General features: G+C 40.4%; 1 protein-coding gene across 4 annotated transcripts in view; it reads right to left on the bottom strand.

Annotated features, from left to right (window-relative positions):
- NKAIN3 (sodium/potassium transporting ATPase interacting 3) overlaps positions 1-27,645 on the bottom strand; it is a 520,118-nt gene that overhangs the window by 129,646 nt on the left and 362,827 nt on the right. For all 4 annotated transcript variants that reach the window (XM_067017479.1, XM_067017481.1, XM_059043115.2 and 1 more), the window contains exon 4: positions 6,185-6,382. In XM_067017479.1, the coding sequence (XP_066873580.1) occupies positions 6,185-6,382 (198 nt within the window). The remainder of the gene's footprint in view (positions 1-6,184; positions 6,383-27,645) is intronic.

The raw sequence follows: 27,645 nt of genomic DNA, 5'->3' as shown, positions 1-27,645 counted from the left end.
ACTTAATTATTAAATGTGTATGTTATTATTCATTTAAAAGATTTCATCAGGTCTATGGATAATGACACTTTGTCATGTGTGATGCAAATATGACTTTTAGCCACTTGTTTTATTTTAGATTTGTAAGATTTCATGTTCAGATTTTTGGTAATTAAATGTGTAAAGTATAGTATGGCAGAATGAGATTAAAGGATAACGGAGATTTTTGCAACCAGAAATATCTTATCCATATTCTCTTGTAGAAAAAGGAAATGCTGTGTTTGGGGCTGTAGTATTTAATTTCATATACTGTATATGTTTCCTCGTTAAATATGTGGTGTTACATTTACAGAGTGAGAGTCCAAAGTGATCTGAAAATATGTACAGTACAGTGCTTGGAATTGAAGTGGACATAATTTTAAATTTTCACCACAAACTGTTTTGATACTCTCCTTAATGGGAGCAAAGCAACTAAGATAAGTTAAACTCTCAAAATAAAGAACACGTGGATGTGGAAGAACAAAGTCAAAGGTAGAGCTGTGGTCTCGGAGCAGGCTGACTTTCCTTTTCCCTGCACCTGGGTACCCTCACCAATCCAAACATCTGCATCAGAAATAATTTTCAAGCATATTTTCTGTTTAGGTTCTCTTTACCAAATGGTATGAAACAAAATCAAGACATAGCCACGTTAAATTACGTACGACGTTTAAAAGTCATGCAATCTGTGGACTGTAAAACTAAAATGCGGAGAATTTATACACCAATTTACTGAAGAACTCTGAGCGAGTGGCTTACTCCGAGCTGGGTGCAGCCCTAGGTATTACGGATACAGGGTGAATAAGGGAGTATGATCACAGCCCTTAGGAGCTTCTACCTGGTCTTTAACAGGTTACTTCAAACCTTGTTTCACTGCAGTGGCTCTGGGACTTTCCACGAAAATCTGAAACACATTCAGGTAGCCAAATGCTCTTGAGAGGCATAGTTGGGAAAGAATTCTAGGAAACCAGAATGAGGAAAATAGATACATATTGAATAAAGTTCAGTCCTCAGAATAGGAATTTATGATTTCACGTCCCATGAAGATCATAGGAATGGCATTTTGCATGCAGGAAACGGGTGTCAGATATGGGATTAATGAACTAAGGTTTCAATACATAGAGTATCGCCAGGATGTATCCCTCTCGTCTTTGAAGAAGGACCAGCCCAGGTAGCGCAGGGACAGGCAAAGAGCAACTGTAGTAGCAACAGCGGCACGAGCAACACGGAGCTACTGAGCGCTTCGTGCGAAGCACCGCGGAATATTTTGCCTACATCCCCTTCGTTTGCCGGATGAAGGGAATCTTGTCTCTGGCTCCAGCATTTTGTCTGTGCATTCACCCCTGCCAGTTTTTGATCAATGGAGTCTTCCTGTTGTGTTTACCCACTTCAGACGTGGAAGTGTTCATCGGTCATTTATATTCATTCACTAAATATTAAGTGCCATCACTCGGCTAGTGACTGGGACCACGGAGATGAACAGGGGGAAAAAGGACACTATACCAGCCTTCAAGGAACTTTCTTTCTGGGAGGGAGACAGACCAGAGACTCACTGACTATAAACCAGTGTGCTCACATGGCAGGCCATCTGGTAGAGCCTGGGGCTGAATGAGCCGTACAGGTCTACGACACGCTCTCAGTGACACATGCACAGTTATTTAGTATAACATGTGCGTAATAAATTATAAAATACGTAATTATAATACACAACTGACATGATATTATACTATATATTATATATATAGTATGTAATATATATCCAAAATCATTATATTTAGGTGAGTTAACAATCCAAATGTCCAACAATAGGGGACCATTAAAATAAACCATGAAACACTGATGCGCTGATATGGAAACAGCTCCAAAATATATAATAAGTAAAAAAATGGAAAGTCTCAGGAGAATGCATATCATATGCTGTTTTTTGTGAGGGGCAGATAAGAATACAGAGTGACATCTTCTTCTATTTGCCTGAAGACACTTTGGAGTCATATGCATGACACTAAACAAACGAACAAAACAAAACGGGTTGGGGTGCCCGACGGGGAGCAAAGATGGGGGACCCAGGCAAACGGGGACGCAAGGGTAGGAGGGAGGATTTTCACCGCACACATTTTTGTGTTTCTGAATTAAGTGAATGTATTGTCTGTTTTAAAAAATTAAACTAACGTATCCTGGCACTTTTGGAGGAGAGACGTCCACTTGTGGGCCGTGGCTGGCGGATCAAGAGCTGGGGCTGGAGGGCCCGTTCCCAGCAGAGTGCTGCAGGCTGGGCTGCAGGCCCGCTTGCCAACAGGTCATGCTCTGCGTGGGTGGCGGCTGGGCTGCTGTCGGGGAGGGTCGGGAGACCGGGCTGTGGGACTCAGGCAGGGGCAGGTGATGAGGGCCTCAGCTGACACGGTGCAAATTCGGATTTCATCTCAAGGGGGATCAGAAGGAAAGTGAGTCATCACATTTGCACTTTCTCGTCACGTCTCCGGGAGCAAGTGCAGGCATGGCGCTGGGCGGGGCAGAGCGGGGGCAGGGAGGCTAGTACTCCGGAGATCACTGGCCGTCCCTCGGGTGAGGAGGGCAGAGCAGAGGACCCCAGGCAGGGCCGGCGAGGTGCAGATCCCGCAGCCTGCTCCGGGCTGCTGCCTTTGGCTCGTCGTCCCCTCCTAAAGTAAACGTGCTCCTCCCCTCAAACTGCCCGCAGCCTTTCCTGGAGTTCCACTGGATCTGCAACTTGGCGTCGCTCACAATTGGCAGGAGGCCTCCGGGAGGGCTGAGGGGGGCGCGGATGCTCTCAGAGCCTGTGGGACCGTATCCCTTCTTTCCGAGCTCTGCTGTTTTTGTCTGTTTGTTTCCGTCAAGCTTGTACACATTTCCTGTTGAATGCTTATGACTGGGATTTCGTTTCTTCCAGTTCCAAGCCCTGCTATCAGGCGGGCCAATCATACAGGTGGTGTCCACCATCAGAGCTGTATCCGCGGATAAGTCACACAAACACTTCCCTCTCAACTTGCCAGAGAACTGCTGCCCTGAAACCCCTCTCCACCATCCTGGCTGCCCTTGCCGGCCCCTCCCTGTGTCCTTCTAGATATTCCTGGGCCTTCGGCAATTATAGGCATAACCCCTGGGGCAGCAGGGCCTCTGGGACCTTGCCTCATCTCAAAGCCCTTTGCCTGTTTGCTTCGTTGCTGCCCGTGCTGGGGCTGTTAAATCTTGCAACTGTTACTTTTTCTTTTTCCACTAATAAGACATCTCAGCACACGCTAAGCAGCTCAGCACACGCTAAGCAACTGATACAGGAAGTATTCCCATATCATCGGATTTTTAAAAATCACAGTTGTAATCATTGTAAACATATTCGTATGAAATAAGTGGAAAATACAAGACAATATATATGCAATCAACCACAACAATAATACATAATTTGATTGTTGTGAAACAAAGTCAGGATATATTTCATTTTAACATAAAAAGAAAAAATATTGAAAATCTTGTCTGGCAGGTATATAATACAAGAAAAGTCAGAGATCAGCAACTAATATTTTTACTGCTGGAAGGCTGAACAGGATAATGAGGACCCTGTATGCAGGTTAGACAGCTTTGAACGTTCACTAAACAAATATGCTGAGGAATTAATTTATAAGTGACAAGCACTTATAGGTGGCAACATACACTTTATTTTGTGCTTTTCTCTAAAGTAGGTTTTTAATGTTAGTTCAGCTTCTTATCATATAAATACTTTCACCTTGCTGTTCATTTGAACTGGACTTACTATGGAGAAATGACTTTCTGATTCTACAGCGTTCTCCTGTATTATAAAAACTTGGAAATCATGCCACAAAATGGGTTAGCAATTTTCTATGAATTTTTTTAAAGGAGGGGACTCTGTTCACACATGAAGGAGTCTAGAAAAATGTTTCAGTGTTACAAAATTTAATAAGAACCTTTAGAACCTAGGACATGATGATAGAGTACTCTTTCACCTTAAAATAGACTGAAACATTTTAAAAGAAAATTTGCCTCCATGTTTTTTTTTTTAATTCAGAGATTTAAACATATACAGTTTGCCACAATTTCATATGTAACTGCCAGGAGAGTAAAGAAAGACCAGAGAATAGGGAAAGATTGATAAACATATATTGACAAGTGACAGCATATAGAAACCAAGAATAATCAGATTCCCTGTTACATCTCTGAAAGAAAATTCCTTAGCATTGAGGTCCAACCTCTTTCTTTGAATTTAGGGTAGAATTTGCCTTTCATTGAACTAGAACACTAAAAGATCTTTGAAGTCTTTTATGCTAGTCTTTCTAGAAAATTATAATTCAAATATGCTCTAAAACACTATTTTAAACCTTGACATATGCAGGTTAAAGAACAATAGTTAAGGGGCTTCCCTGGTGGAACAGTGGTTGAGCGTCTGCCTGCCAATGCAGGGGACATGGGTTCGAGCCTTGGTCTAGGAAGATCCCACATGCCGCGGAGCAACTGGGCCCGTGAGCCACAATTACTGAGCCTGCGCGTCTGGAGCCTGTGCTCCGCAACAAGAGAGGCCACGATAGTGAGAGGCCCGCACACCGCAATGAAGAGTGGCCCCCGGTTGCTACAACTAGAGAAAGCCCTCGCACAGAAACGAAGACCCAACACAGCCAAAAATAAATACATAAATATATTTAAAAAAAATTTTTTTAGAAAAGAACAATAGTTAATAAATTATGTAAAGGCGGGTAAGGCTGCTACACTGGTGGCTCCAAATGAGCCATGTCTCCTGATACTCTCACCTTTCTAGAGGCCCCTCCCACAATGATGCTGGGCTTGGTCACATGACTTGCTGTAGCCAATGGGACAACAGTAGACATTACTCTCAAGTAAAGGCTTGATAAATGCTTGCATGTTGGGTTTCTCGTTTTGGAACCCAGCAGCCTGGCTGTAAGAAAGTCTGTCAAGTTTTCTTCAAAAAGGGACGCCATGTGGCAGAGAATGTGGGTCAACAGCCAGCACCAGACATATGAGTGAGGACTTCTAGAATATTCTAACCGCAGCAGAGCTCCTGGTGGAAGGTTCACGTGAGTGACCTGGCTAGTACCATGTGAAGCAGAGCAATCCAGCTGAGCCCTGCCCAAATTCCTGAGCCACAGAACTCTAAGCAACACACTGATACTGTTTTAGGTAATTACAGTTTGGAGCAGTTTGTTACACAGCAGTCGATAACAGATACAGTAAGTGTTAGCAGGGACTCCTAAAGTTCTTTCTGGAAATAATTCCAAGGTACCTTCTTCATTGACATACACCTCTCGTACTTCCGTCATCTATTTACTTATTATTGAGCCTGTCTCTCTCATTCTGACTCTAACTCTACCAAGCTGGATAGAAGAACTGAGATGGTTGGTTCATGTGAAAAGTGTTGTGAGAACAGCTTTATTGTATATTGACTCAAACAGAATGCCAAGTCCTTGTCGGATCCCAAAGAAACAGCATTCTTGAAGATGGTATATATCTTAAATTAATTCCACTCCACAGCGTGATCAAACTGTGGCTGGCACAGTCTGGTGGAAAGAAAATGTCTTTAAGGAATTCCTAGCACATAAGCCTTCTGCGGTCCGATCAAACCATTGCCTCTCTGTTTCTCTATATGGAATGTATCCTCACAACCAATTTCAGCCACTAAAATGTGTAGGACTCTCTGGAGGAATTTGTTTTCTTAAGAAATAATTATTTGAAATATGAGGTTTATCAGATTGAGAAAGACCTCGGGTGTATTTTCATCCTTCTTTCTTTGGAACTAACATGACTCAGTAAAAGAATGCATTAGAAGTAGTTGCAGCAGTAGAAGTATATTAGGAGAAGAGCCCACAGTAGTGAATGGGCAATGCACCGCTTCTGGCGGATGGTGGTACTATTCCACTGAATTGTGGGCATTGTATCTCAAGTTAGAAACTACAGCAACTAACTGGTTCTAGAAACAAAGTGTCTGGATACCAAGAGGAAAAAGATGTCACCTGCCATTAAGCATAACTACTGCTAGCATCATCGCTGCTATTTCCATTGTTTAAAGGATGTTCTCTGTGTGCTTACCTATGGCATTATCTACCGGTGGGGGGTTATGGACAGACAGTTTAGATATAAAATGCCATTAAAGAGAGTCCTGATTGGACAATGACACAAACGTGATACTTACAGAGAGTAGTATTTGGACAGCACTGTGGATGACCTCCAGGTACTGGAAGTCGACGATGCAGCCGGTGACGGAGACGTACGTGTAATCATCCATCATGCCGTGGGCTGACGGGGGCAGCACTCTTCGGACACAGCCAGGCCCGTGTTCCCGCCACCACGACCGGTGTACAGAGATGTTGAATGTCATGAGATCTGTATCCTAGGATATAAGGAGACAAGAGAGCAAAAGGAGACAATCATATCGCATCACATCTTTGATTTTCACCTTAGGAAGAATTCAGGATGAATGAAATTGTTGAAATGGTTTAAATTTCAAGTAAAAAGTGACAAAAGATAAAGTTAACATTGGCGACATGTATCATATGGCTAAATGAAATAGCTCATTTTTCACATCGGTTATAGTTATTCAATGTGGTGATATAATTCTTTGAATAATAACATTTCAAGGTTAGCACACATCAAAAATACAGAGATGACATGTTTATTTAAAAGTTCCTATGTTTATTTAAAAATTATATTGTCCACATCGAAATTGTCTTCTGTGTTTTCTGGTTGCTCCATTGCCATTGGCATCAGCATCATGCGCTAACATTTATTGAGAGATTTTTTGTGTGCTAGACATTGTTCTGAGCACCTGTCACATGTTATGTGTTCTTGCACGTACTATCATCATCCTAACTTACAGTAGGCTGAATAATGGTCTCCCCAAAATACATTTATGTCCTACTCCCTGGAACCTGTGGATTTTACCTTATATGGCAAGAAAAGGACTTTGCAGCTGTGATTGCATTAAGGGTCATGAGATGGGGGTATTATCCTGGATTATCTGATGGGCCCTAAAGACAATCACATGTCTCCTTATAAGAAGGAGGCAGAGGGAGAGTAGACAGACACAAGGAGGAATAGAAGGACAGTGTGACCACCGAGGCAGAGCTTGGAGTGATGTGGCCACAAGTCCAGGAATGTTGGCCGCCACCAAAGCTGGAAGAGACGAGAAAGGATTCTCCCTAAAACTCCAGAAGGAGCGTGGCCCTGCCAACATCTTGATTTCAGCCCAGTGAAACTGAGTTTCAGACTTCCGCCCGAAGTCTGAAAATGAGCTATGAGAATATAAATTTCTGTTGTTTAAGACACCAGGTTTGTAGTATTTGTTGTATAACAATCATAAAACAACAACAACAACAAAACAAAACTAAAACAGGTGAGGAAAGAAAGGCAACATAAATTGCCCAACTCTGTTAATAAATAAATTAAATGAATTGTCTATGCAGTGGTAGATCCAGACTTGACCCTCTGCAATCTGTACTTTTAGCTCTGACGCGATGTTATCCCCTTACCGACTATGTTCCCCTGCCCAACCCCTTACAATCCTCACACCCTGAAGGGAGCTAGATCCTTCCTCCCAAGTTGTTTCCAAAAAAATGCCACTACAGCTGAGCAAAAGAACAAAGAAGGCAATCCTTGACTTTTACATATCAAAATAGGCTTTCAGAGCTCTTAACAGAAACACCAGTGCAGGTGTTTAATCCTCAAGAGATGCCCCTTAGTATTTGCAGTGTCAGCCATGAAGAACTAGGGCTATAACATTTTTGTCATAAACAATAGCTTGAAAAGAATAGATGAGAAGGCTTTCCTGGCGCCGCAGTGGTTGGGAATCTACCTGCTAATGCAGGGGACATGGGTTCGAGCCCCGGCCTGGGAAGATCCCACATGCCGCGAGCAATTGGGCCCGTGAGCCGCAACTACTGAGCCTGCGCGTCTGGAGCCCGTGCTCCGCAACAAGAGAGGCCCCGACTGCGAGAGGCCCGCGCACCGTGATGAAGAGTGGGCCCCGCTTGCCACAACTGGAGAAAGCCCTCGCACAGAAACGAAGACCCAACACAGCAAAAATAAGTAAATAAAAATCCTAACCCCAACATCTAATAAAAAAGAATAGATGAGGAACCAGACTGTCGACTCCCAGATAAGCTAAAGATTACAGCTGCCCGTGTGGAGCAGGAAGGAGGAGGTGTGGTGATGGAGAGATGGCAAGGGCGCCCGTGGACTGTAGGCCGTGGACCGGGGACACTGGATCGGTAGGGGAGCCGAGGACGCAGGAGCAGGTCAGCTGGTCCGTGTCCCGGCCTCCACTCCACGCGAGCTTGTTGTCACTGGTGCCAGGGGGACCTGTTGAGTGGACACCATGCGTGGCTTTTGCTCAGCCGCCCAGGGGCCACCCACTGATGGTGCAGCACAGATAATGCACATCTGTGCCTCTCAGTGCCCCTTGGAGGGCAAGTCCCCATCCCAGTGGCATAGGACACTCCTAAGTACCCAAAGTTGGGAACTCTGAAAACTTAGGGGAAGCTGGTGTGAAATGGAAAGTTCTTGAACTTCTAGGTGTCTGGGACTGAATACAACAGCGTGGGAGCCCCTCGCCTGCTGTGACTCCCTGCTGTATGTGATACCCACATCGCAAGGTGAGAAACATTCCCAGTTTCGGCTGGTAGGCAGTTATTTCACAGTTTTAGATTCTCCTCAACTCAAGTAATTCAAGTACCATTATAAGTATGCCTCTGATTAGATCAATAATAAAACATTTTCTATCTTTTTTGTTTGTTTGACTGTTTTGGTTATGGTTTGCTACACATATCATTCAGTTACCTTCACAGTTACAGAATTTTATGGATAATAAAACATTTTACTTTTTTATTTCTTTTTTTTTTGGTTGTTGGTTGGCTACATGTATCATTTGCGGTTACCCTCTGGAGGGAAAATATTATAGAAAAATATAATTGCTTTCGCAAGTGAATTCAGTTTCATACAAAGCAATTTACCTACAGGCAAACTGCATTTTGCTTCCTTTCTTGGCCAGCAGACTTAATCTCTTATAGTTAGTCTTGGTCACTACAGAAAAACGATTATTTCCAATTTTAATAGAATTCATTAGGTTCAGGATAAACTAGCATGATCTCAAAATCCATAGCAATTTCTATTCTTTATGCATTCTTACCTAGTGGCCTTCTCTATTGTAGGACTGTAAATTCCTTTCAGTATGACTTTGACTGAAATTTATATTACCCAAATAAAAGAAAAGTGAATTTATGAACTAATGATACATATCTGTTACACTCACAGAAATCTCTCAGTGCAGTTCTCACCTGATTTGTTGGCACTATAACATATTTATAAACTGTTCTATTCTTTGCAATGACTGTATTAAAATTCGAATGAGAAAATCGACAGCATCAAATTATACTTAAAGTTTAGACCTCTTAAATTTGGTATAAAATTTTATCACATGTTTGTGTCTGATTTCTATCTCCTTCAGTAGTTAGATTTCAAACATTAAAAAACACCTTAACACATAATAAACTCAATTTCCTATGTCAGGCACGTCAAAGGAAATGCAACTCAGAAAACTACGATATTTTAATAAAGAACAAGTAAATAAATAAATGCAGAAGTTCGTTTATTTTGTGGACATTTTGGCTATCATATCAAAGCTTGTAGTTTTCAAACACACGGGTTAGTGCTAAACCATAGGTCAACAAAGTAACCTTAAATTGAGTCTCTCAATTGTCATTTCTTTTCCATTTCTTGGAATTAGAATATTATCTGAGAATTTAAGCACACCAGGGTTAAGAAAATTGACAACTGATGTCTTTGCCATTGTCCTTAGAATTTAAGAGATATGGATAACGGTATTTGTATTTATGCAAGTGTATGTGATTACCAAGGGACAGTTTGTAAAACAAGGAGGAAGAAAGCAAGGAGAGAGAGAAGAAACCACGAAGGGTTTGGGAGGTGTGAGGACAGCCTGGAGAGACAGAGCATGTCCAGGCCAACAGGAGAAAGAATTTCAGGGAAGCTGGTAATGCCAGAGGCAAAAACTCCTCCTAAAATAAAACAAACAAATAACAACAACAAAAAAACAGCACTGAATTTGCTGAGTGGTGGGCAATGGGGACCTTACAAAATGCAATACCGGGAGAGTGCTGGGAGTGAAAAACTGCATCTCAAGGAATTGAGGGGATTGAGAAGAGAGGATTCGGTGTTTTTCATGAAGTTGGGAGTCCAGGTAGTAAGAACATGGGGTGGACAAGAAGAAAAAGAGTCAATCCGTGCATCTACTCACACTCACAAAGTTATGACTTAAAATTATTCCAGAACACGGCTTTTCCCTGAATATCTACTCAACTAACTAAATACTAAATGTTTAAAAGCCCTTTCATCTCATTAGTGTGAATCTCAAACTTGTTCCCATTTTCTTCAAGTACTTGAATAAAAAAAAAAAAAACGAATTTCCAGAATTCTTTGAAATGCTCATTAACTGTGTATGTGGATATGCCTGCCCACATTTTATTCCCAGTAAGTGTAGCTACAGTATTGGAAGAGGCTCACATCCTGAACAATTCAATATTCACTTTCTATTACAGTAGACCACTATATAATTTTTCATTAATCAAAGAACTAGTCTTTCTCTGATCCTTCTTTGTTCTTTTGATCATCTGCTTTTTTTGGTATGTATCTAATTTAATTTTAGCTAATCTTCTTTATTTCTAGAAATGGACTCTCAATTACTAATAATCATTTTTTTCCTTTCTCCTTAGTTGTGGCTGGAAGGGTCATTGAATCCAATTTTGTATGGCTATCTACTCTGTCTTTTCACTGTCTTTTGTCATAAGCCAGCCCATCTGGAAGTGAAAATGTGACTTTGAAGAGAGGTCCACATGTATTTAAGAAAACAGATTTTGCTCAATTTTAGAGTTAGCTTTGGGTTTACATTTATATAATTAAATTCATGTCAGTTGAAATTTCTTTTGAAATACTGTTTATCTCAGAATAGGAATTAGAAAACTTAAAACAAATGTCTTACATTTCTAATAATTTTCTTTTCACTGAAGCACCAAACATTTCAGAGAGTACTGTAGATCCATATCATAAAGGACAAACACAGTGCTTGGTAGTGAGGTTTACGTGTTTGGAGCCCATTATACAAAGACTTAGCATCAGTTTAATTATGGATACAGCAACAATTATATGTTATTTTCCTATATTAAAAGCAGCTCTTACGGATAAGCTTAAAAGGTTTTCAAGCTTCCATTTGAAAGTGTTTGTCAGTTATTGTTGCTTTCTTTTTTTTTTTTATAAATTTACTTATTTATTTACTTTTGGCTGTTTTGGGTCTTCATTGCTGTGCGCGGTCTTCCTCTAGTTGTGGCGAGCGGGGGCTACTCTTCATTGCAGTGCGAGGGCTTCTCATTGTCGTGGCTTCTCTTGTTGCGGAGCAGGGGCTCTAGGCACACAGGCTTCAGTAGTTGTGGAATGTGGGCTCAGTAGCTGTGGCTCGCGGGCTCTAGAGCGCAGGCTCAGTAGTTGTGGCGCACGGGCTTCATGGGTCTGCGGCATGTGGGATCTTCCTGGGCCAGGGCTCGAACCCGTGTCCCCTGCAATGGCAGGTGGATTCTTAACCACTGTTACCACCAGGGAAGCCCCCTACTGTTGCTTTCTTAAAGGATTCTTCCTGCAAGCCATAGCACCTCATAATTATTTAGGCCCATATGCCACTGGTGTTGAATATAAAGGACAGTCTGCAGAGAGAGGAGCAGCCACTGATCGTTTTGATTTTGTTTCTTATCCTTACAACTAGGTATTGCTAGGGCTTTTCAATTGTCTACTGTTGATCAGAGGCCGGAGGCAGAGCTGAAAGCAGTCAAGCTTTTGATCTTCAATCTTGAGCTTAATCCCCTATAGATTGAACTACTTTAGGAAGCCGTGAAGTCTCATCCATCTATCCAACAGATATTTATGGAGTTTCTAAAATAAGCTATGCACTGGCATTTAAAAGTGAATATAAGATCTTATTCTTGCCCTCGTGGAACATATATTCTTGTGGCGAAAACAAGTAATAGAGTAAACAACTATAATTAAAATAGACAAAAATAATTATACATTGTAAAAATGAATAGAAAGAGAGTAATGTGATGGAGAGTGATTGGGATAAGGAATGGAGTTACTTTACACAAGGTGGCAGAGAAGGCTTCTCTATTAGCTGATATTTGGGCTAAGACCTGTTGGTTGAGAAAGAACCAGAAGATGTGAAGATCTGGGGAAGGAGTATAGCAATCAAACAGAACTGCAAGTACAAAGCTCATGGGATGGCAAAGCAGTTTAAGTAAGTACTCCAGGCACTGACTGAGGGCCCACATAGCTGGAATGAAGCTGAGGTCAGGATAGAAGTGGCACAAGAAAAGACTGAAGATGTAGGAAACAAGCTACGAGAGAGTTTGGAGTTTGCTCAAAGTCCAGCTGGGTGGTCAAATATTGACATCGCCTGCTTTGCAGTTCTTTAAAGATCATTCTAAGAACTGTACAGAGAATGGATTTGACTAAATGGAAAAGTGGAAGCCAGTAAGGTGGTTCTTGTAGCAGGTCAGGTGACTTGGAGAAAGATGGCGGCAGTAGAGGGGGTAGAACAGAGAGGGGAGACATATTTTGGAGGTAGGATAGCATGTGGAGATGAGAAGAGATAAATGAAGAAGATTTCTTTCTGATTGAGCAGGACGGCTCCCATCTGCTGATGGCAACTCTCTGAAGAAGAGGGCAGCTCTGAGCCACCAACACCAACCATTGGGCAGTGAGCACCCCAGCCCTGTAAAGGGGGGGAAAGATGGGACACAAAAACAGTATTTACCAGTGTATTTATATCAATTTGCCAATTTCAAACCATTTTCCTTACATGTGGGTTAAAACAAGTAATCGCACTAAATGGTGTTAAAAATAAGGATTTTTAGTGTAAGAGAAAAGAGACTGTTATGGGATCAAAGAAAATAAGTGTAATTACTGTGATTTGGAAAACAGAGTCTACTGCTCTTCCCGTTAGTGACATAAATTTTAGTAATATATTTTACTATCCATTTTTTTTTACTTTAGAAATGAGAACTAAAATATTACCCATTATCAATTAATCTTAAGAATGATGAAATCAATTCATTTAAATTTCCTCCTGATGTTACCTACACAACTTTTATTATCATGCTCTGAGTTGTGGCTCTAGTGCATTCAGTCATACTGTTAATTATAGAATTTTCATAAAAGGTATAATGTTTGTGTTCATTTATTTTGTTGTGGTCTTTTAATCCATTCGGTCAACTACCTTAGTCCTAGAGTAAAGAGCACTTGAAAAAAATAACTCTATTGCTGAGTCTTTTATTTATATTCATATCTGGATTAGCTGAATTTTAGGATTAGTACAGTTTTAGTCTGTAAGTGTATATATTCACTGTTTTATTTAAAGGATTAATATAAGCTCTATCACCTCAGTCTTTGAAGGTTTGGTACTGTAGGCATGGCACTTTATACATGTCAGTAAAATTGCACCACTGCTAAAAAAATACATGATGTTAAAATTGAACTGAAAAATATCAAAATGCACTCATGATTTAAAATCATCATATAAAAGTGTGTGTGTGTGTGTGTGTGTGTGTGTGTGTCTGTGAACTCTGTCCACTGAAATGGCTTAGAAACTATGTCACCCCAGTAGCAATGAGCGCCTCCGGTTCGTGTTCTCTAAAACAACCCCTCACTAAGAAGAACCAAGGTTATTCCCTGAGAAATGCAAAATCCAGGTGTGGTGCAGGAGGCAATAAGCAGAGTGTGCAATATATTTTTGTGCTAGAAATTAAGAAAATTTTCAAAAATTGATGAGTCATGTTAAAAGGATATAGGAGCCAGTATGAAGCGTCTATCACTGGCTAAAGTTGTGATAATTTGACCATTAAAAAGGATAATGACTGAGGCAGACCAAATACACTGAATCAAGGAAAATCTGTGACTGCATAAAATACTCAAAAAAGAAAGGCAGAAAAACACACTGTTAATATTCTCTGTTCTCCCGAGCGCCTGGTCCTTACACGTAATTTTTTTTTTTTTTTTTTTTTTTTTGGTGGTACGTGGGCCTCTCACTGCTGTGGCCTCTCCCTTTGCGGAGCACAGGCTACGGACGCGCAGGCTCAGCGGCCATGGCTCACGGGCTCAGCCGCTCCACGGCATGTGGGATCTTCCCGGACCGGGGCACGAACCCGTGTCCCCTGCATCGGCAGGCGGATTCTCAACCACTGCGCCACCAGGGAAGCCCCCTTTCACGTAATTTTATACCTTTGTTTGGGTGGGGATGACACATCACTTTTTTAATAATCAACTTGCTGACTCACATGGCAGATTATAAACCAACTATGACCTGCACTGCTTTCCAAGTGCCAAGCTCACAATAACAGCTCAATATTTTAAGTCAAATGAATGAACGAGCCTAGCTACTGGATTTTTTGAGGCACAAACTCAATTAAGAATTGAGAAAACCTAAAAAAATCCCAGAAGGTCACTGAACATCCATTATTGATAGTGGGAGTGTGAATTTGTACAGCCACTCTGAAAAACGTTTTGTATGTCCATTGTAGCTAGATAAATGTATGCCTTCTGACCTAGTGGTCCCACTCCTGAGTATGAATGCATTATCAAATGCACTTTTTAAGAAAGGTAAGTATGGAGAGAATCAGCCATCTTTCTCATGTGTTTATTAAAATAACGGAGACACGGCAAAACTAGGAGGAAAAGAACCATGGTGAAAGGTTGAATTTCTTTTCAAAACCATTGGATGCTGTGGAAGGAACCAAACGAACAACCCCCCACCCCACCCCCCAGTTTTCTAATAATGACTTTAAAGAAATCACTAGTCCCATTAGAGGAAATGATATAAATGAAGCCTACCTCCTGCAGGCCCACCTTGAGGGGGGTAGGGGAAATACAGTGAGAAATTTACAAAAGTCTGCAATTTGCAGGAAGACTTGTTTTTCTTTTAAATGTCAACCTCCCCTTCTCTTATCCGTGTTTACTTTGTAGTTGTCCATTCATTAGCCATGTCTTGTTTTATGCTGATTTGCTTTTAAAAAAAATCCATGTGTGCACTTTTAAAAAATCCATATGCACAGCACTTTTCTAGAAGGACATACTTAGTAGCGGCTTCCTCTGGGGGAGAGGCATTGAAGGTTTGGGGTAGGAGATTTACTTTTTGTTTTAAGTCTTTTGTATTGTTTGAATTTATTACTGTGTATATATACAGTAGTGCCTTTTTAATTAAAATGTTTTTTACGTGTAAGTTACACTTAGAAAAACTTGTTACCAGTTTTATTTTTTGAATTTTTTTTTATAGAGCAGGTTTTTATTAGCTATCTATTTTATACATATTAGTGCATACGGGTCAATCCCAATCTCCCAATTCATCCCCACTTTTGATGTGCATCAGGTCCATAGGGCAGAACCAGGCATGTCCCTGCAAAAACAGCCTTTCAAAGCTGAGCATTTGGGCTTCCCTGATGGCGCAGTGGTTGAGAATCCGCCTGCCGATGCAGGAGACACGGGTTCGTGCCCCGGTCCGGGAAGATCCCACGTGCCGCGGAGCAACTAAGCCCGTGAGCCATGGCCGCTAGGCCTGCGCGTCCGAAGCCTGTGCTCCTCAATGGGAGAGGCCACAACAGTGAGAGGCCCGCATACCGCAAAAAAAAAAAAAAAAAAAAAAAAGCTGAGCATTTGTGCATAGAATGCAACAACATTTCAATGCAATGGAAAAAACCATTTCATGCCAGTGATGCCTCAAATATTATTTGTGAAAGTATAATGTACATTCCCAGATACTGACATTTATGGGATGTAATTGCCACACCTGACGACACTAAGAGTTGCCTACAGATGATTTTTTAACAGTAAGTGTACATGTTGCTGTAATCTATGAATTTTAAACACTTGTAGTTTACTTAGCTAATTACCAAGCCCACTCAACACATCTGGCTTCTCTGTCTTTGTGTTAATCAATAACTATTTGATTACAATGTTATGCCTTTTATGCTAATTGGGATTTTGAGACCATAAAATGGTGCAACCTTTGTGTTTCATGCCTGTACTAATGTGTCATATTTATAGTTTGTTGTATTCAGAATTCAGGCTGCATGTGCATGTATGCACACATTTTACTTCATTTGCACAACAGAAGTGTTTCTATTCAATCTGTTTTTTGCCAAGTTTACTGTCTGAAAAGAAAATCCTTGCTTATTTTAAAATTTTGGTTGGAAAATTCCTTGTTTGAGAAAAATAGATGTTTGTTTTAATCTGGTAGATTCTTTAAAAAAAAAAAAAAAGGAAAAGTCATATGATCCTTTTAGTTGTTCCCTTTTTGAAAGGTAGCCGGATAAATAGAATAATACTGTTTTTTTGTGTTTTTTTTTTTTTTTTGCGGTACGCGGGCCTCTCACTGTTGTGGCCTCTCCCGTTGCGGAGCACAGGCTCCGGACGCGCAGGCTCAGCGGCCACGGCTCACGGGCCCAGCCGCTCCGCGGCACGTGGGATCCTCCCGGACCGGGGCACGAACCCGCGTCCCCTGCATCGGCAGGCGGACTCTCAACCACTGCACCGCCAGGGAAGCCCCAATACTGGTATTTTTGATCTGTCGATGTAGCTGCTGGTGTGGTTTAAAACCCTCTGCAAAAGAAGGCTGTTTTTTCTCAGTTGCTTCCTTTTGTCAAATAATCGTGAAGGCTGAAAGAGGTCTGATTAATTGCAAACTTGGATGTGGTAAAAACCTCTTTGGCAGGTTATCTCTCACCATCAATCTCAAGTTTCAGAGTAACCATCTTGGAAGGCTTGCAGGAGGGAGCCTCTTGGGATCTGGAAATTCCAGAGGCAAGGACTCAAATGCAGAGCTGGATTCCTATTGTAGCAGTAGGATGGGTGTTAGCCTACGCTTATGGCTCAACTCCTCCCTGGGGTCTTTTGGGTTCCATACACATCTCTGTGTGTGTATGTGCACGTGTTCGGGGGAGGGGGACTATTCACTTTGCTGCGGGGCAGGTGCTGAGCTGAGAATAAAACCCCACATCTGCGCACGATCTTCATTTTGAGAGCACTGTCTCTCTTCACGCCTCCACAGATCCCCTAATATGACTGGTAAGGAATCACACCAAGTACGGAGATGCTTCATGTCAGCATTAGCTCTCTGCCTTTCGTCTAAACAAGATTAAGTGTCACTAGCCAGATACTCCACAAGTATATAAGGCCCAGTGGCCACAAAGGACATTGTTTATTTTATCACTATTAATTCTTTAGGGGGGGAATGATATTTAAGGTCATTTTTTTTTAATCCCATGGCTGAGTCATGGGGTTTTCTTTCCTAGTGTCCTAAGGAGTTCAGGGTGCTTCCAAACTATTAATTAATGCATATTATAAAGCGAATTCTTACTAGCAATGATTAATCCCAGTAATTTAAATTCCCCTAAATGAAGTAAGGACCACTTTTAGCTCTTCCTTAGAGTTGAATCTGAAGCTTTCCAAAGAAGATTTGAATCCTTTTCAATTTGCAGATCATGGGGAGACATATTAATTTTTGGTTGTCCTTACAGATAGCAGCTACTCTTAAAATATCCAGCTTGTCCAAAAGCACACTTAGCTACACTTTCCATAAGTACCTAGATGAATACACACACTATTATCCGAAGTAGAAAACCTCTTCCCTTTGACATTTCTGCAGCTGGCCACCAAACAACCCTCTTGCCATGATGAGCTGGGATTATGTCTGTGGGGCAACTTACCAGATGGCATCTTCAATGGATGTTGGGTAGTTATTGTAGCTACATCGTTTATAGTGTCTCAAGTGGCAACAATGCCTGTCTATGCTCTGCCCAAGGAGACTTCAAACAGTGTAGGTTTCCTCCTTATAAATAAGATAGTCCTACTGTACATATAGATCATTATAAATTTAAACATCTCATTAGGTCACAGGGTCTTCTCTGAGAATGAATGCGTCAGTTTTTCCTTGCTCGTCTCTTTCACAGAAATCCTCTTTATGGTCATTTTTCTCTATTCATCATAGTGCAAAATTTTCGTATTTTCTTCATTAGCACTTTGTAATCTAAACGTATACAATCTATATTAATTATAATATATTGGTGAATGCAGAACAAAGGTATTTAGAACTACTGTAATTCAGAGCCATTTATGTAGAAAGTGACTCACACAGTCTGATAGAGCTTTCCTTTAAGAATGATGGTTTGAGCATTTTGTCAACCAATGACAAGGCGTGATGGCATCTTATTGTTATTTAAGAATAAGCATTGTGGGGGCTTCCCTGGTGGCGCAGTGGTTGAGAATCCGCCTGCCGATGCAGGAGACACGGGTTCGTGCCCTGGTCCGGGAAGATCCCACATGCCGCGGAGCGGCTGGGCCCATGGGCCATGGCCGCTGAGCCTGCGCGTCCGGAGCCTGTGCTCCGCAACGGGAGAGGCCACAACAGTGAGAGGCCCGCGCACCGCAAAAAAAAAAAAAAAAAAAAAAAAAAAAGAATAAGCATTGTGCATTGGGAGCTCCGTGCATACTGAAAGGCATGGTGCAAGGGCCACAGTTTCGGGACATGGAGGGTGGGTCCAATCAGCAACCAGAATATTCCCACACAGTCCCCGAGGCTGGAAAATCTCGTTAATCAAGGGTCCAGCACTTTGTCTCTGAGTCTGGGAATGAGATACACAGTTTTTGAGGAAGTCTAGCACCACAACAGTTAGTTTGGAGACATTCCAGAAATAGATCAAAGAGGAGAAGATTTTTTTTTTCTTTTTACTTTCAAAGCTATTATACCTTTAAAGGTGTCTGTCTCCTCCGTGGAGGGCAATGTCTCTAGGGCCATGTTGAGCTGAGGAAGAAGGCCCTGTAGCCCTCAAAGGCAGCAGCTGTACCACAGACCCAGCAAGTGAGACTGAAAGGCAGAGTCTGCCTAATCATACGTAGGCCCACTGTTAAAAAACAATGATCTCAATTTGGGTAAAAGGCTGACATAAGTCTTGTTTTTTTTTTTTTTAAATGTCAGTCAAAGGAGAATTGAAATAGTAGCCCAGACACTTGCATTCTCTGTGTATCCTTAAGTAGTTTCATTTTCACCTACCTCTTTAACATTCACTAATCCCAAGCCATGTGCCAAGTAGCAGGGCTATAATACTTTAGGCAAGTTACATAAAGTTTCAATTTAAAAGTCCAGGGAGTTCCCTTATATTTTAAGATTGAGGCAGTCTTCGGCAAAGGGTTATGCTATTTGGCACAGCTGCCTCTATTTGGGGAAAGTTATATTTTTAAATTGTCAGCTTCTAGTTGTGAGTCTGGTAAGGGGTCTATTACCCCAAGCAGACTAGGCCATGCAAAAGGCACTGGACCTGGAGAGCCTGTGTGACATGAATTCTATAACAGCAGAAACTTCCCAACGATCCCCTCCCCCGGATCTCACATTATATCAGAAAGCAGTATGTGCTACTACATGGTCCTCAGTAAAGATCCACGAAGAAGGGAAGGGGTAGATGCATAATACATACCAGATGCATTCTGGGTAAGGAAGGACTGACATCACATAACTCAGAAAAAGTACAGCTGAGTGAGAGGTTAGTGACAAGACAGCAGCCACCTCTTCTAGTGGACAAGGTGACATGGGGAAGACCAATTTCCCTCCTCTTCTCAACTCCTCCCCCTTGTCCAGAATCTAAGCAGTCGTTTCTCTCTGAGTCATCCAACAGATGGGACACATTTGCAGTAGAAAGCCAAGTAACTTGATGGCTTGGGTAACTTGGGCCATCACTGGCTTTGGGGAATAGAGAGTGGCAAAAATGGCTAGAAGGAAAAAAGGGAGAGGAAGTAAATGCTGCCATTCTCAGAGAAAGATCCATCGTCTGGGCCCAGGGGAAGAGAGAATTTTATGGGGATATTCAGTAAACCTGGAATCCATGGGTCAGAGCCATGGATTATATACAATGAATGAAAGAAAGAATTTGAATTGTCAATACAAGATAATAATTCTGTTGAGGAATTTTGTAGCTATGTAATGATGCATAGTATTCTTTGGTCATTTATTTTACTTATGACCATGAGTCCTGTTCTCAAATTCAGGTATCTTGTAACAGAATGCACTACACAATGCATAGTTATTTATTAACATTTAGAAATAAAAATATTCCTATAATTTAATGTGAATGCATAAATGTGAAGGCCATCATCTCATCATAAAATACCAGGAATTGTTATTGAAAACATTCTGGACCATTCATATAATTATTCTCAGTATTGAAAAAAAGATTCCACTTTGGAGATGTATAAATTACAGCTTCTTAGTTTGATAAAGACCCAATTTGGTCATAATTACGCATAAAATGAAGGCTTTGGTTCAGTGTTTGTGCGTGACTTGTGATAATTTTTTGTCAGGTCAATTCTTGCATCAGATGGAAACATATTCAGAAGATTAGAGAGTGTCACCCAACCCATAGCATTAGTGTTGGTGATGGTTGAAATGTACCTGTCAGACAAAGCATAAGACAAATGGATTCTTCGTGGACATACTGCTCAGAATCAACTGAGAACAAAGCCAGATGCTCAGTCACAAAAAAAACTAAACAAACTAGACAAGCTCTCAGCTGATTGCAGGACACGGATTCTTAAGACTTGGTCATTCCAGAGCTTTTCAAAGCTTCTCATGTGTATGAAAGTGTCAAAGGTTAGTTCCCAAGAGAATGCAGCCAGGCTCATGGTCAATGCAAAGCTGCCAATGAACGTAAGTAAAGAACTTTATCGACCAGAATAGGGTCCGTTTTTAGAATGCAAGTTACTTCTGATGGCTCTTAGATTTTTAACGGCGTGATGGCAGATCCTCGCTACCTTTCTGCCTCACCCGTGCTCCCGACTCTACCCTCTGCCACCCACGCCTCTTGTCCCACCACTAGCAGAAGCAGAATAACGTACAGGAGCATGTAGGGAGCTCGACTTATACGGGAAAGGAGAAGGAAAGACAGATTCCCAACAAGCCTTCTCTGACCGAGTTTCCACATCATACACAGGCTAAACACAGCACTGCAAAAATTCCCGGGGCGATCCTCGGCCTAATATTTATTGGAAGGCAAACATAATATTCTGATCTTTCTGGACTAATGAGGTGGGAGTGGAAGCAGCAATGTCTACTTAATGACATCTGTCTATTGTCTTTGTCCAGACTTGGACGCGGCCAGTTCATATTCAATAGTACACCTGCTTTTTTCCACTAACATGAGTCCAGCTTTGTAATGAGAGTACTCTACGAACTCCGCATCCTACCTGCACCAAGAAGCAAAACCCTAGCCAGTGGAGAAGCTCCCACTATTGGCAAAGCTTTGTGTCTTCTTCCTGCTCTTTGACCCTTTTCACATTGTAGTTTAATTTATCTTTTTGTGGCCTACCTTACCCTCTGATTTTATTTTTCTCAAGACCTGGTGTGGATTCATTTTTGTAAACACAGTGCCAAACACAGAGTGGGTATGTAATAAATGTTCATTGAAGGAATTATTTGTTCCTAAATAAAGTAAATAATACACACTACTATATATAAAATAGATAACCAACAAGGATCTACTGTGGAGCACAGAGAACTATACTCAATATTTTGTAATAACTTGTAAGGGAAAAGAATCTGAAAAAAATAGGTATATATGTATGCATAACTGAATCACTTTGCTGAACACCTGAAACTAACACAACATTGTAAATCAACTCTACTTCAATAAAAAAAAAAAAGAAAATGTAAAAAAAATACACACACTTTAAAATCAAATGGTCAATTCTGAATGTATTAGATTTAAACATAAAATATAAACCATAAAAGAATTAGAAGAAAAACATGAATATTTATCTTAGGGTGAGGAAGTGCTATATAAACAAAAATAGCAAAAGAAGAAAACAAAAAAAAAATATGTAGAATAGACATGATAAATTTGCTTTAGACAGCAGCTCATAAGAAGGAGAATTGGCATTGAAATAAAGAATTGACTGCCTTGCACCTGTGTTATGCTAGGCTACTTTGAAAAATGGTTTTGCCACAATTGAATATTTTCAACTACATGTTAAAAGGAATAATATTCATGTAAATTACACTGTGTTTATGCAGATAAATTGGTTTAATACATTGAGGATAAATGCTGCATGAGTTAAACGAGATGCTTTAAAATGTCCTTTAAAAACTTATCATGGAATAATTCGTTGGACCATATTTTTCAGAGTTTAGTCAACTAGCCTGGTGTCCCTTAGGTGTGATCCCAGACTTAAAGTACTAGGGAATTACTTATTTGTAAAATATGTACAGTTTTTCACTCCACAAGGATGTAACAAGAAAAGGTTCTTCTATCTAACCACAAGCCCTTTTTTTGCTGAGGTTGTTTTACAAGTAGTATGCCATTCTAACCAAAAAAAATCCCCAAACATAGGTTTAAGGAGTCTGAGAGGTAATGGATAGAAAGCCATGTTTTGGAAAAGCCATAAACTTTATTCTTATACCTGTAATTTTTGCCATCTGATTCACCATCATGAAGATTCTGGGGGGTAAATCACTGTTTGTCTAGTAAATTTAAAAGGTTTGAAGTTCTGTTTACAAATCTCATTTTCTATACTCATGCAGAAACGCATATTTATAAGAAAGTAATAAAACTAAAGACTTCTTTAATAAGAATCTTAATCTGAATATGTAAATATTGACACTTTTAAATTAACTTAATGAACTCAGAATCTGAAATTAGCTCTTGATCAAATTAGCTGGATAATGGTTATTCATCATTTGGTATTGTAAAAATACAACTTTAATTACAATAAATTATATAACAAAACAAAACAGCTTTAGTTTCTTTTTAAAAAAGACTCTTGTACTATGATGTCAATCTTATTTGGCAGAAGTCACTAACTGATGAAGCAAAGAGTAAAGCACAGACAGACATAGAAATCACATTTCAAATTTGAGAAGCTTGATGTGTTATAGGGAATATGCTCATACTTCTAGGAAAATGACTCAGTGAAGGATTTCCAAAATAAATACTTTAGCTAGAAAGTGAATATTCTCTCTATAGGTAAGTGTGACCGTTTAACAATTCAAGCCACAGACCGTCTGACTGACTTGTGGCCTCTTCACATTTAAATTTCTGAGCGTGACACTATTTTCAGCTGTAGTCAGACCCTCATTTGTAGCAAAACTCAGTGCTATCTATCTCCTGATCAAATGTTCTTTTGCTACGGCAATTTTAAAGTAGAATTGAAACTATAATAAAACTGTGGATATAGCCTCCTTGCTAATTTTGCACACTAGACATATCTTTCAATAGCAGGTGTTAATTTCTAGGTAAATTCTGGTTGGGCTTCTTTTTAAAAAAATAATTAATTAATTAATTAATTAACTTATTTTGGGCTGCGTTGGATCTTCACTGCTGTGTGCAGCCTCTCCCCAGTTGTGGCGAACAGGGGACACTCCCCGTTGTGGTGCGTGGGCCTCTCATTGTGGTGGCTTCTCTTGGGGAGCACGGGCTCTAGAGCACAGGCTCAGTAGTTGTGGCACACGGGCTTAGTTTCTGTGGCATGTGGGATCCTCCTGGACCAGGGATTGAACCTGTGTCGCCTGCACTGGCAGGCGGATTCTCAACCACTGCGCCACCAGGGAAGTCCCTTGGTTGGGCTTCTTGAAAGATGATTCCTGACAGCTGCTATTCTCTAAGCGTTTTTCTGAGAATTCCAGTCTCCAGGCCAAAGGGAGCAATTCCCCATGTGTCTGTGAGTGTTTTGATGCCAGCTCTTTAGAATGATATTAATCTCTATGCCACAGATTCACGTATTTTTTAATCTACTTCAGGAAAAAGAAGGATATAACAGCCCATTAGGAAACGTTAAATCCTAATCATTTCGTTAATGTTCTCGCTAATATGTGTTCTATAAAGTTGCTCACTTTTATAACTAAGAGTTTAGTGTCACGGGTTAATGAGCAGCATAGCTTCTAAGGTTGTGCATCTGCCATCAATCAATCCATTATCAGGAAAGGACTAATCTGTCGTCCTAGCAGATGGATCAGAAGTCCTGTAGGGGTAAATTAACCCCCATTCTTTATCGCTGTGTCTTACAGATTCACAGAGCATTTCTACATATGATCATATTTGATTCTTAAATCCAGTCAGGAGGATGTGTATTATTATTCTCATTTGTGTGAAGGGCCTGGCAGGGAAGCACAGCATCTTTTGTATCATTGACCAGAACGAGCTGTGGAACGGGATCTCTTCTTACTGGGAAGGTCACTGGCTGTCTGTGCAGCTTCTGGAGATAAGCAGTGGGGACACTGACATGCACACACTCAGCTAAAACGACCCTGGGTTACCTCGTTCTGATTTTTGGATGAGGAGTCAGTGTTTCAACCGAATGGCAGAGGAAGGTGGCAAACTCAGGCTGCTGACTTGCTCCTTGTCTTTTTTGTTACGTCTTACGCCACGTTCCTCGGAGGCACCAAAGCTAACAGCCTCTACATCGTATTCCCAGCAGATGAGAAAGGTTGTTGAGCCTGTCTCTTTATGCCCCATCCCTGCCTGGCCCTGGCCTCGGGGAAGGTGATTACCCCAGCTCTGGAGCGTCCTGGCTGTATGCAGTCTACGGTAAACCTGTTGACCTGTTAGGTGGCTGTTCAAGGGAAAGGCTTGAAACCCAACTCCCATAAGGCAGATGTGGGAAAAAAAAACCTGCTACGGGACTAAAAATTTTTTCATTTCTATGAAGCCACTATAACTTCTTTTTTTCTGGACATTGTCACAGCAGCATAACCAGAAAAACAACCACCGTAATAGTTAACACGTACGTGGCACTTACAGTGTGCCTGCCATGGTTCTTAGCATTTTATGTATTTTAACTGACTTAATCCTCGCAACAGCTCCTGGGGTAGGTGATGTTATTCTGCTGACTGTGTAGATGAGAAAAAGGAAACAGGTACCCAGTTATGAAGCCTGGAACAGCTGCAGCCTTCCTGCTTCCTGTCCTAAATCAATACTGCAACATTGGCATTCTCAGTTACAATTGAATATACTCGGGCTCATTCTTGGTATAAGTAATTTGCTTAAATTGATAGCCAGTAAGAAGCAGACCTAATTTTGGAAGCCAGACAAAAGTGGCAAAACAGACATAGTAATAACCTGGGTCCTTGAAGACATCACCACATCATCAACCAATCTCGAGACCTGCTCTACTTCTGGGCTTTGGGATGCGAGATGCTAGATGCCCTTAATGCCTATGGCACTTTGAGTCAGAGTTTCTGTTACTCCCAGCATAATAATGGTCCCAAGGGATCCAAGAGTCATATTTTAGCACTGACTATGGATGCAGCTACCTGTGTTTGAATTTGGCCTTGTGATTTTGGATCAGTTATTTTTTCCCTCTGAGGGAAAGTATCCTTTCCCTTTTTCATTTGTAAAATGGGAATGATCTTGGTACCTATTTCATACATGTGGCAAGGATAAGATGACATGATATATACAAAGCAGTTAAAACAGTGCTCCAAGTAGAGCTCATATTCACGAATATTTAGTGAATATTAGTGACATTAAACATTATTATTTTTATTATTATTTTATTATATTTATTATTGAGCCTTGGTATTTTTCTAATCCATAAAATGTGAATAACAATAAACTTGTAGGGCTGTTATGAGGATTAAATGACATAACCCATATAGAGTGTTTAGCAGAATATTTGGCCTATAGAAAATTGTTCAAAGAAATTTGGTAGCTTTCTTTCCAAATAATTTTTTCTCTTCAACAAAATAATATACATGTGATATAAAAGATAAAACAATTACTAAACACTTTTAAAGAAAAAAAGCAGTCCTTTCTATTCTATGAGTTAAAGCTATCATAGCATGTTGTTTTTCTTTAAAAAATTATATACACTAAAAAATAATACTGTCATGGTTTATGTAAAGATTTACTCCTTCAATAAACCAGTCTGAATACGAACTTCATACTTTTTTATAAATGAAAACAAATTATAGTCTGTGCAAACTGTTACCTAAAAAAAGCCATACTATTGTACAAGCAATTGGTCTATTTCCGAAATGAAAAATGGAGACATGTCTGGCAAATTATATTGCTTGCTGAATCATAAACTTGTATAGATCAAATATGCAAGTATGAAAGTTAAATATCTACTACTATATCCTGAAGGAAATATACTATCTGGATAAACTGAAACTGTGATCTGCAAAAATCTCGGGGTTTAAGTATAATTCTGGTTGAAATAAACATTAATAATAACCACCTGATTCTAAAAAAATTCCAAATACATTACAATTAGCTTTCTAGTCCTCTCAGAAACTGATGAAGCTTTCTATAGAAGCAATAAACTATAACTCCATTTGCATTATTAAATTTAGTAATAGAATGAGGGCTTCTATATATATCGAAGTCTTATTTACTGACACATATAAACCATAGAACTGTTTACTTCAATCTTTGGGAGTTAACAAATTTTAACCTACAAGTTTCATTTAGGGGCTATTCCTACTAATTGAATAATATCCAATTCGTAATAGACATGCTATGTAACCTAATACAAACATTAATCTCAGTGATTCTTAGTGACATTGTGCTTTCTCAATAAATATTTGTTGACTAGATAAGAACACAGGAGTAGATAAAATGCCCATTCAAACTATTAACTTTTTCCATTGCAGATTTTTACTTAGGGAGCTATATCTATATGTTGCATTATTAGAGAAGAAGAGAGATATTTAGTTATATTAATTTGTCAAATACATATATCTCTAGTATGGGAAAAGGCTGTAGTACTATGTTTTGGATGCATTTAAAGTCTTCATCTATTCAATTCTACAAATACCAGGTCAATGTCTTTTGTGCAAGACACTGTTATATGCCATGAGAGAATCAAAATGAAAACTATACCATCTTGGTCTCTTATTAAGAGGGGATATTGAAAACACACTTACAAAAACTATAGTATAAAGGGATATATATTAAAGACATAATCCACAAGGATGGGGAAAACAGGAGAGGAGGTAAAGGGCACACAGTTTTGAAAGGCAGAAGCAATGGATGAGTGGGAACCAACGTCAGTAGGGAAAGATAAGGACAGACCCAAGTTACACTTGCAGAGTCATAAAAAGCATCAGTTACTTCTGGAGCGGAGGTGAAGAGGATGGTTCTGAAATTAGCAGCCTGGTTGGAATCTGTCTGAGAACCAGTTAGACCTCTGATGTCTTCTGCCCTCACAGCTGCGTGTTCCTCCTCCCCCACAAAGTCTGGAGTTGTAGTCACTAGAGAGGGAAAATGGAGGCTCTTGATCTGTTGAATGCTACATAGAGCTGAGGGTGGATGTACCATGCTGACGACGTGCGGATTCACGATCAGGTGCATGCCAAATAAGGAACGCAAAGCCCCCAGCCTCTGTCCCTAACTGGTTCTCAGGAGGCTGGCTCCTAGATCCCTCTCCTCTAGATAGAAATTGGAAGATTTTTTTCCTGAGGAATTTGGTCTATTTCGAAGCAGAAAAGGCAAAGACACTGACACCTGGAGTTCCCGAACAAATGGTCCACACAGGTCAATTCACAGTGTAGCTCATAGCTGAGAAGAC

This window comes from Kogia breviceps, chromosome 17 (genome assembly GCF_026419965.1).
Source record: "Kogia breviceps isolate mKogBre1 chromosome 17, mKogBre1 haplotype 1, whole genome shotgun sequence".
NCBI lineage: Eukaryota > Metazoa > Chordata > Mammalia > Artiodactyla > Physeteridae > Kogia > Kogia breviceps.
This window is presented reverse-complemented; position numbering and strand designations above follow the sequence as displayed.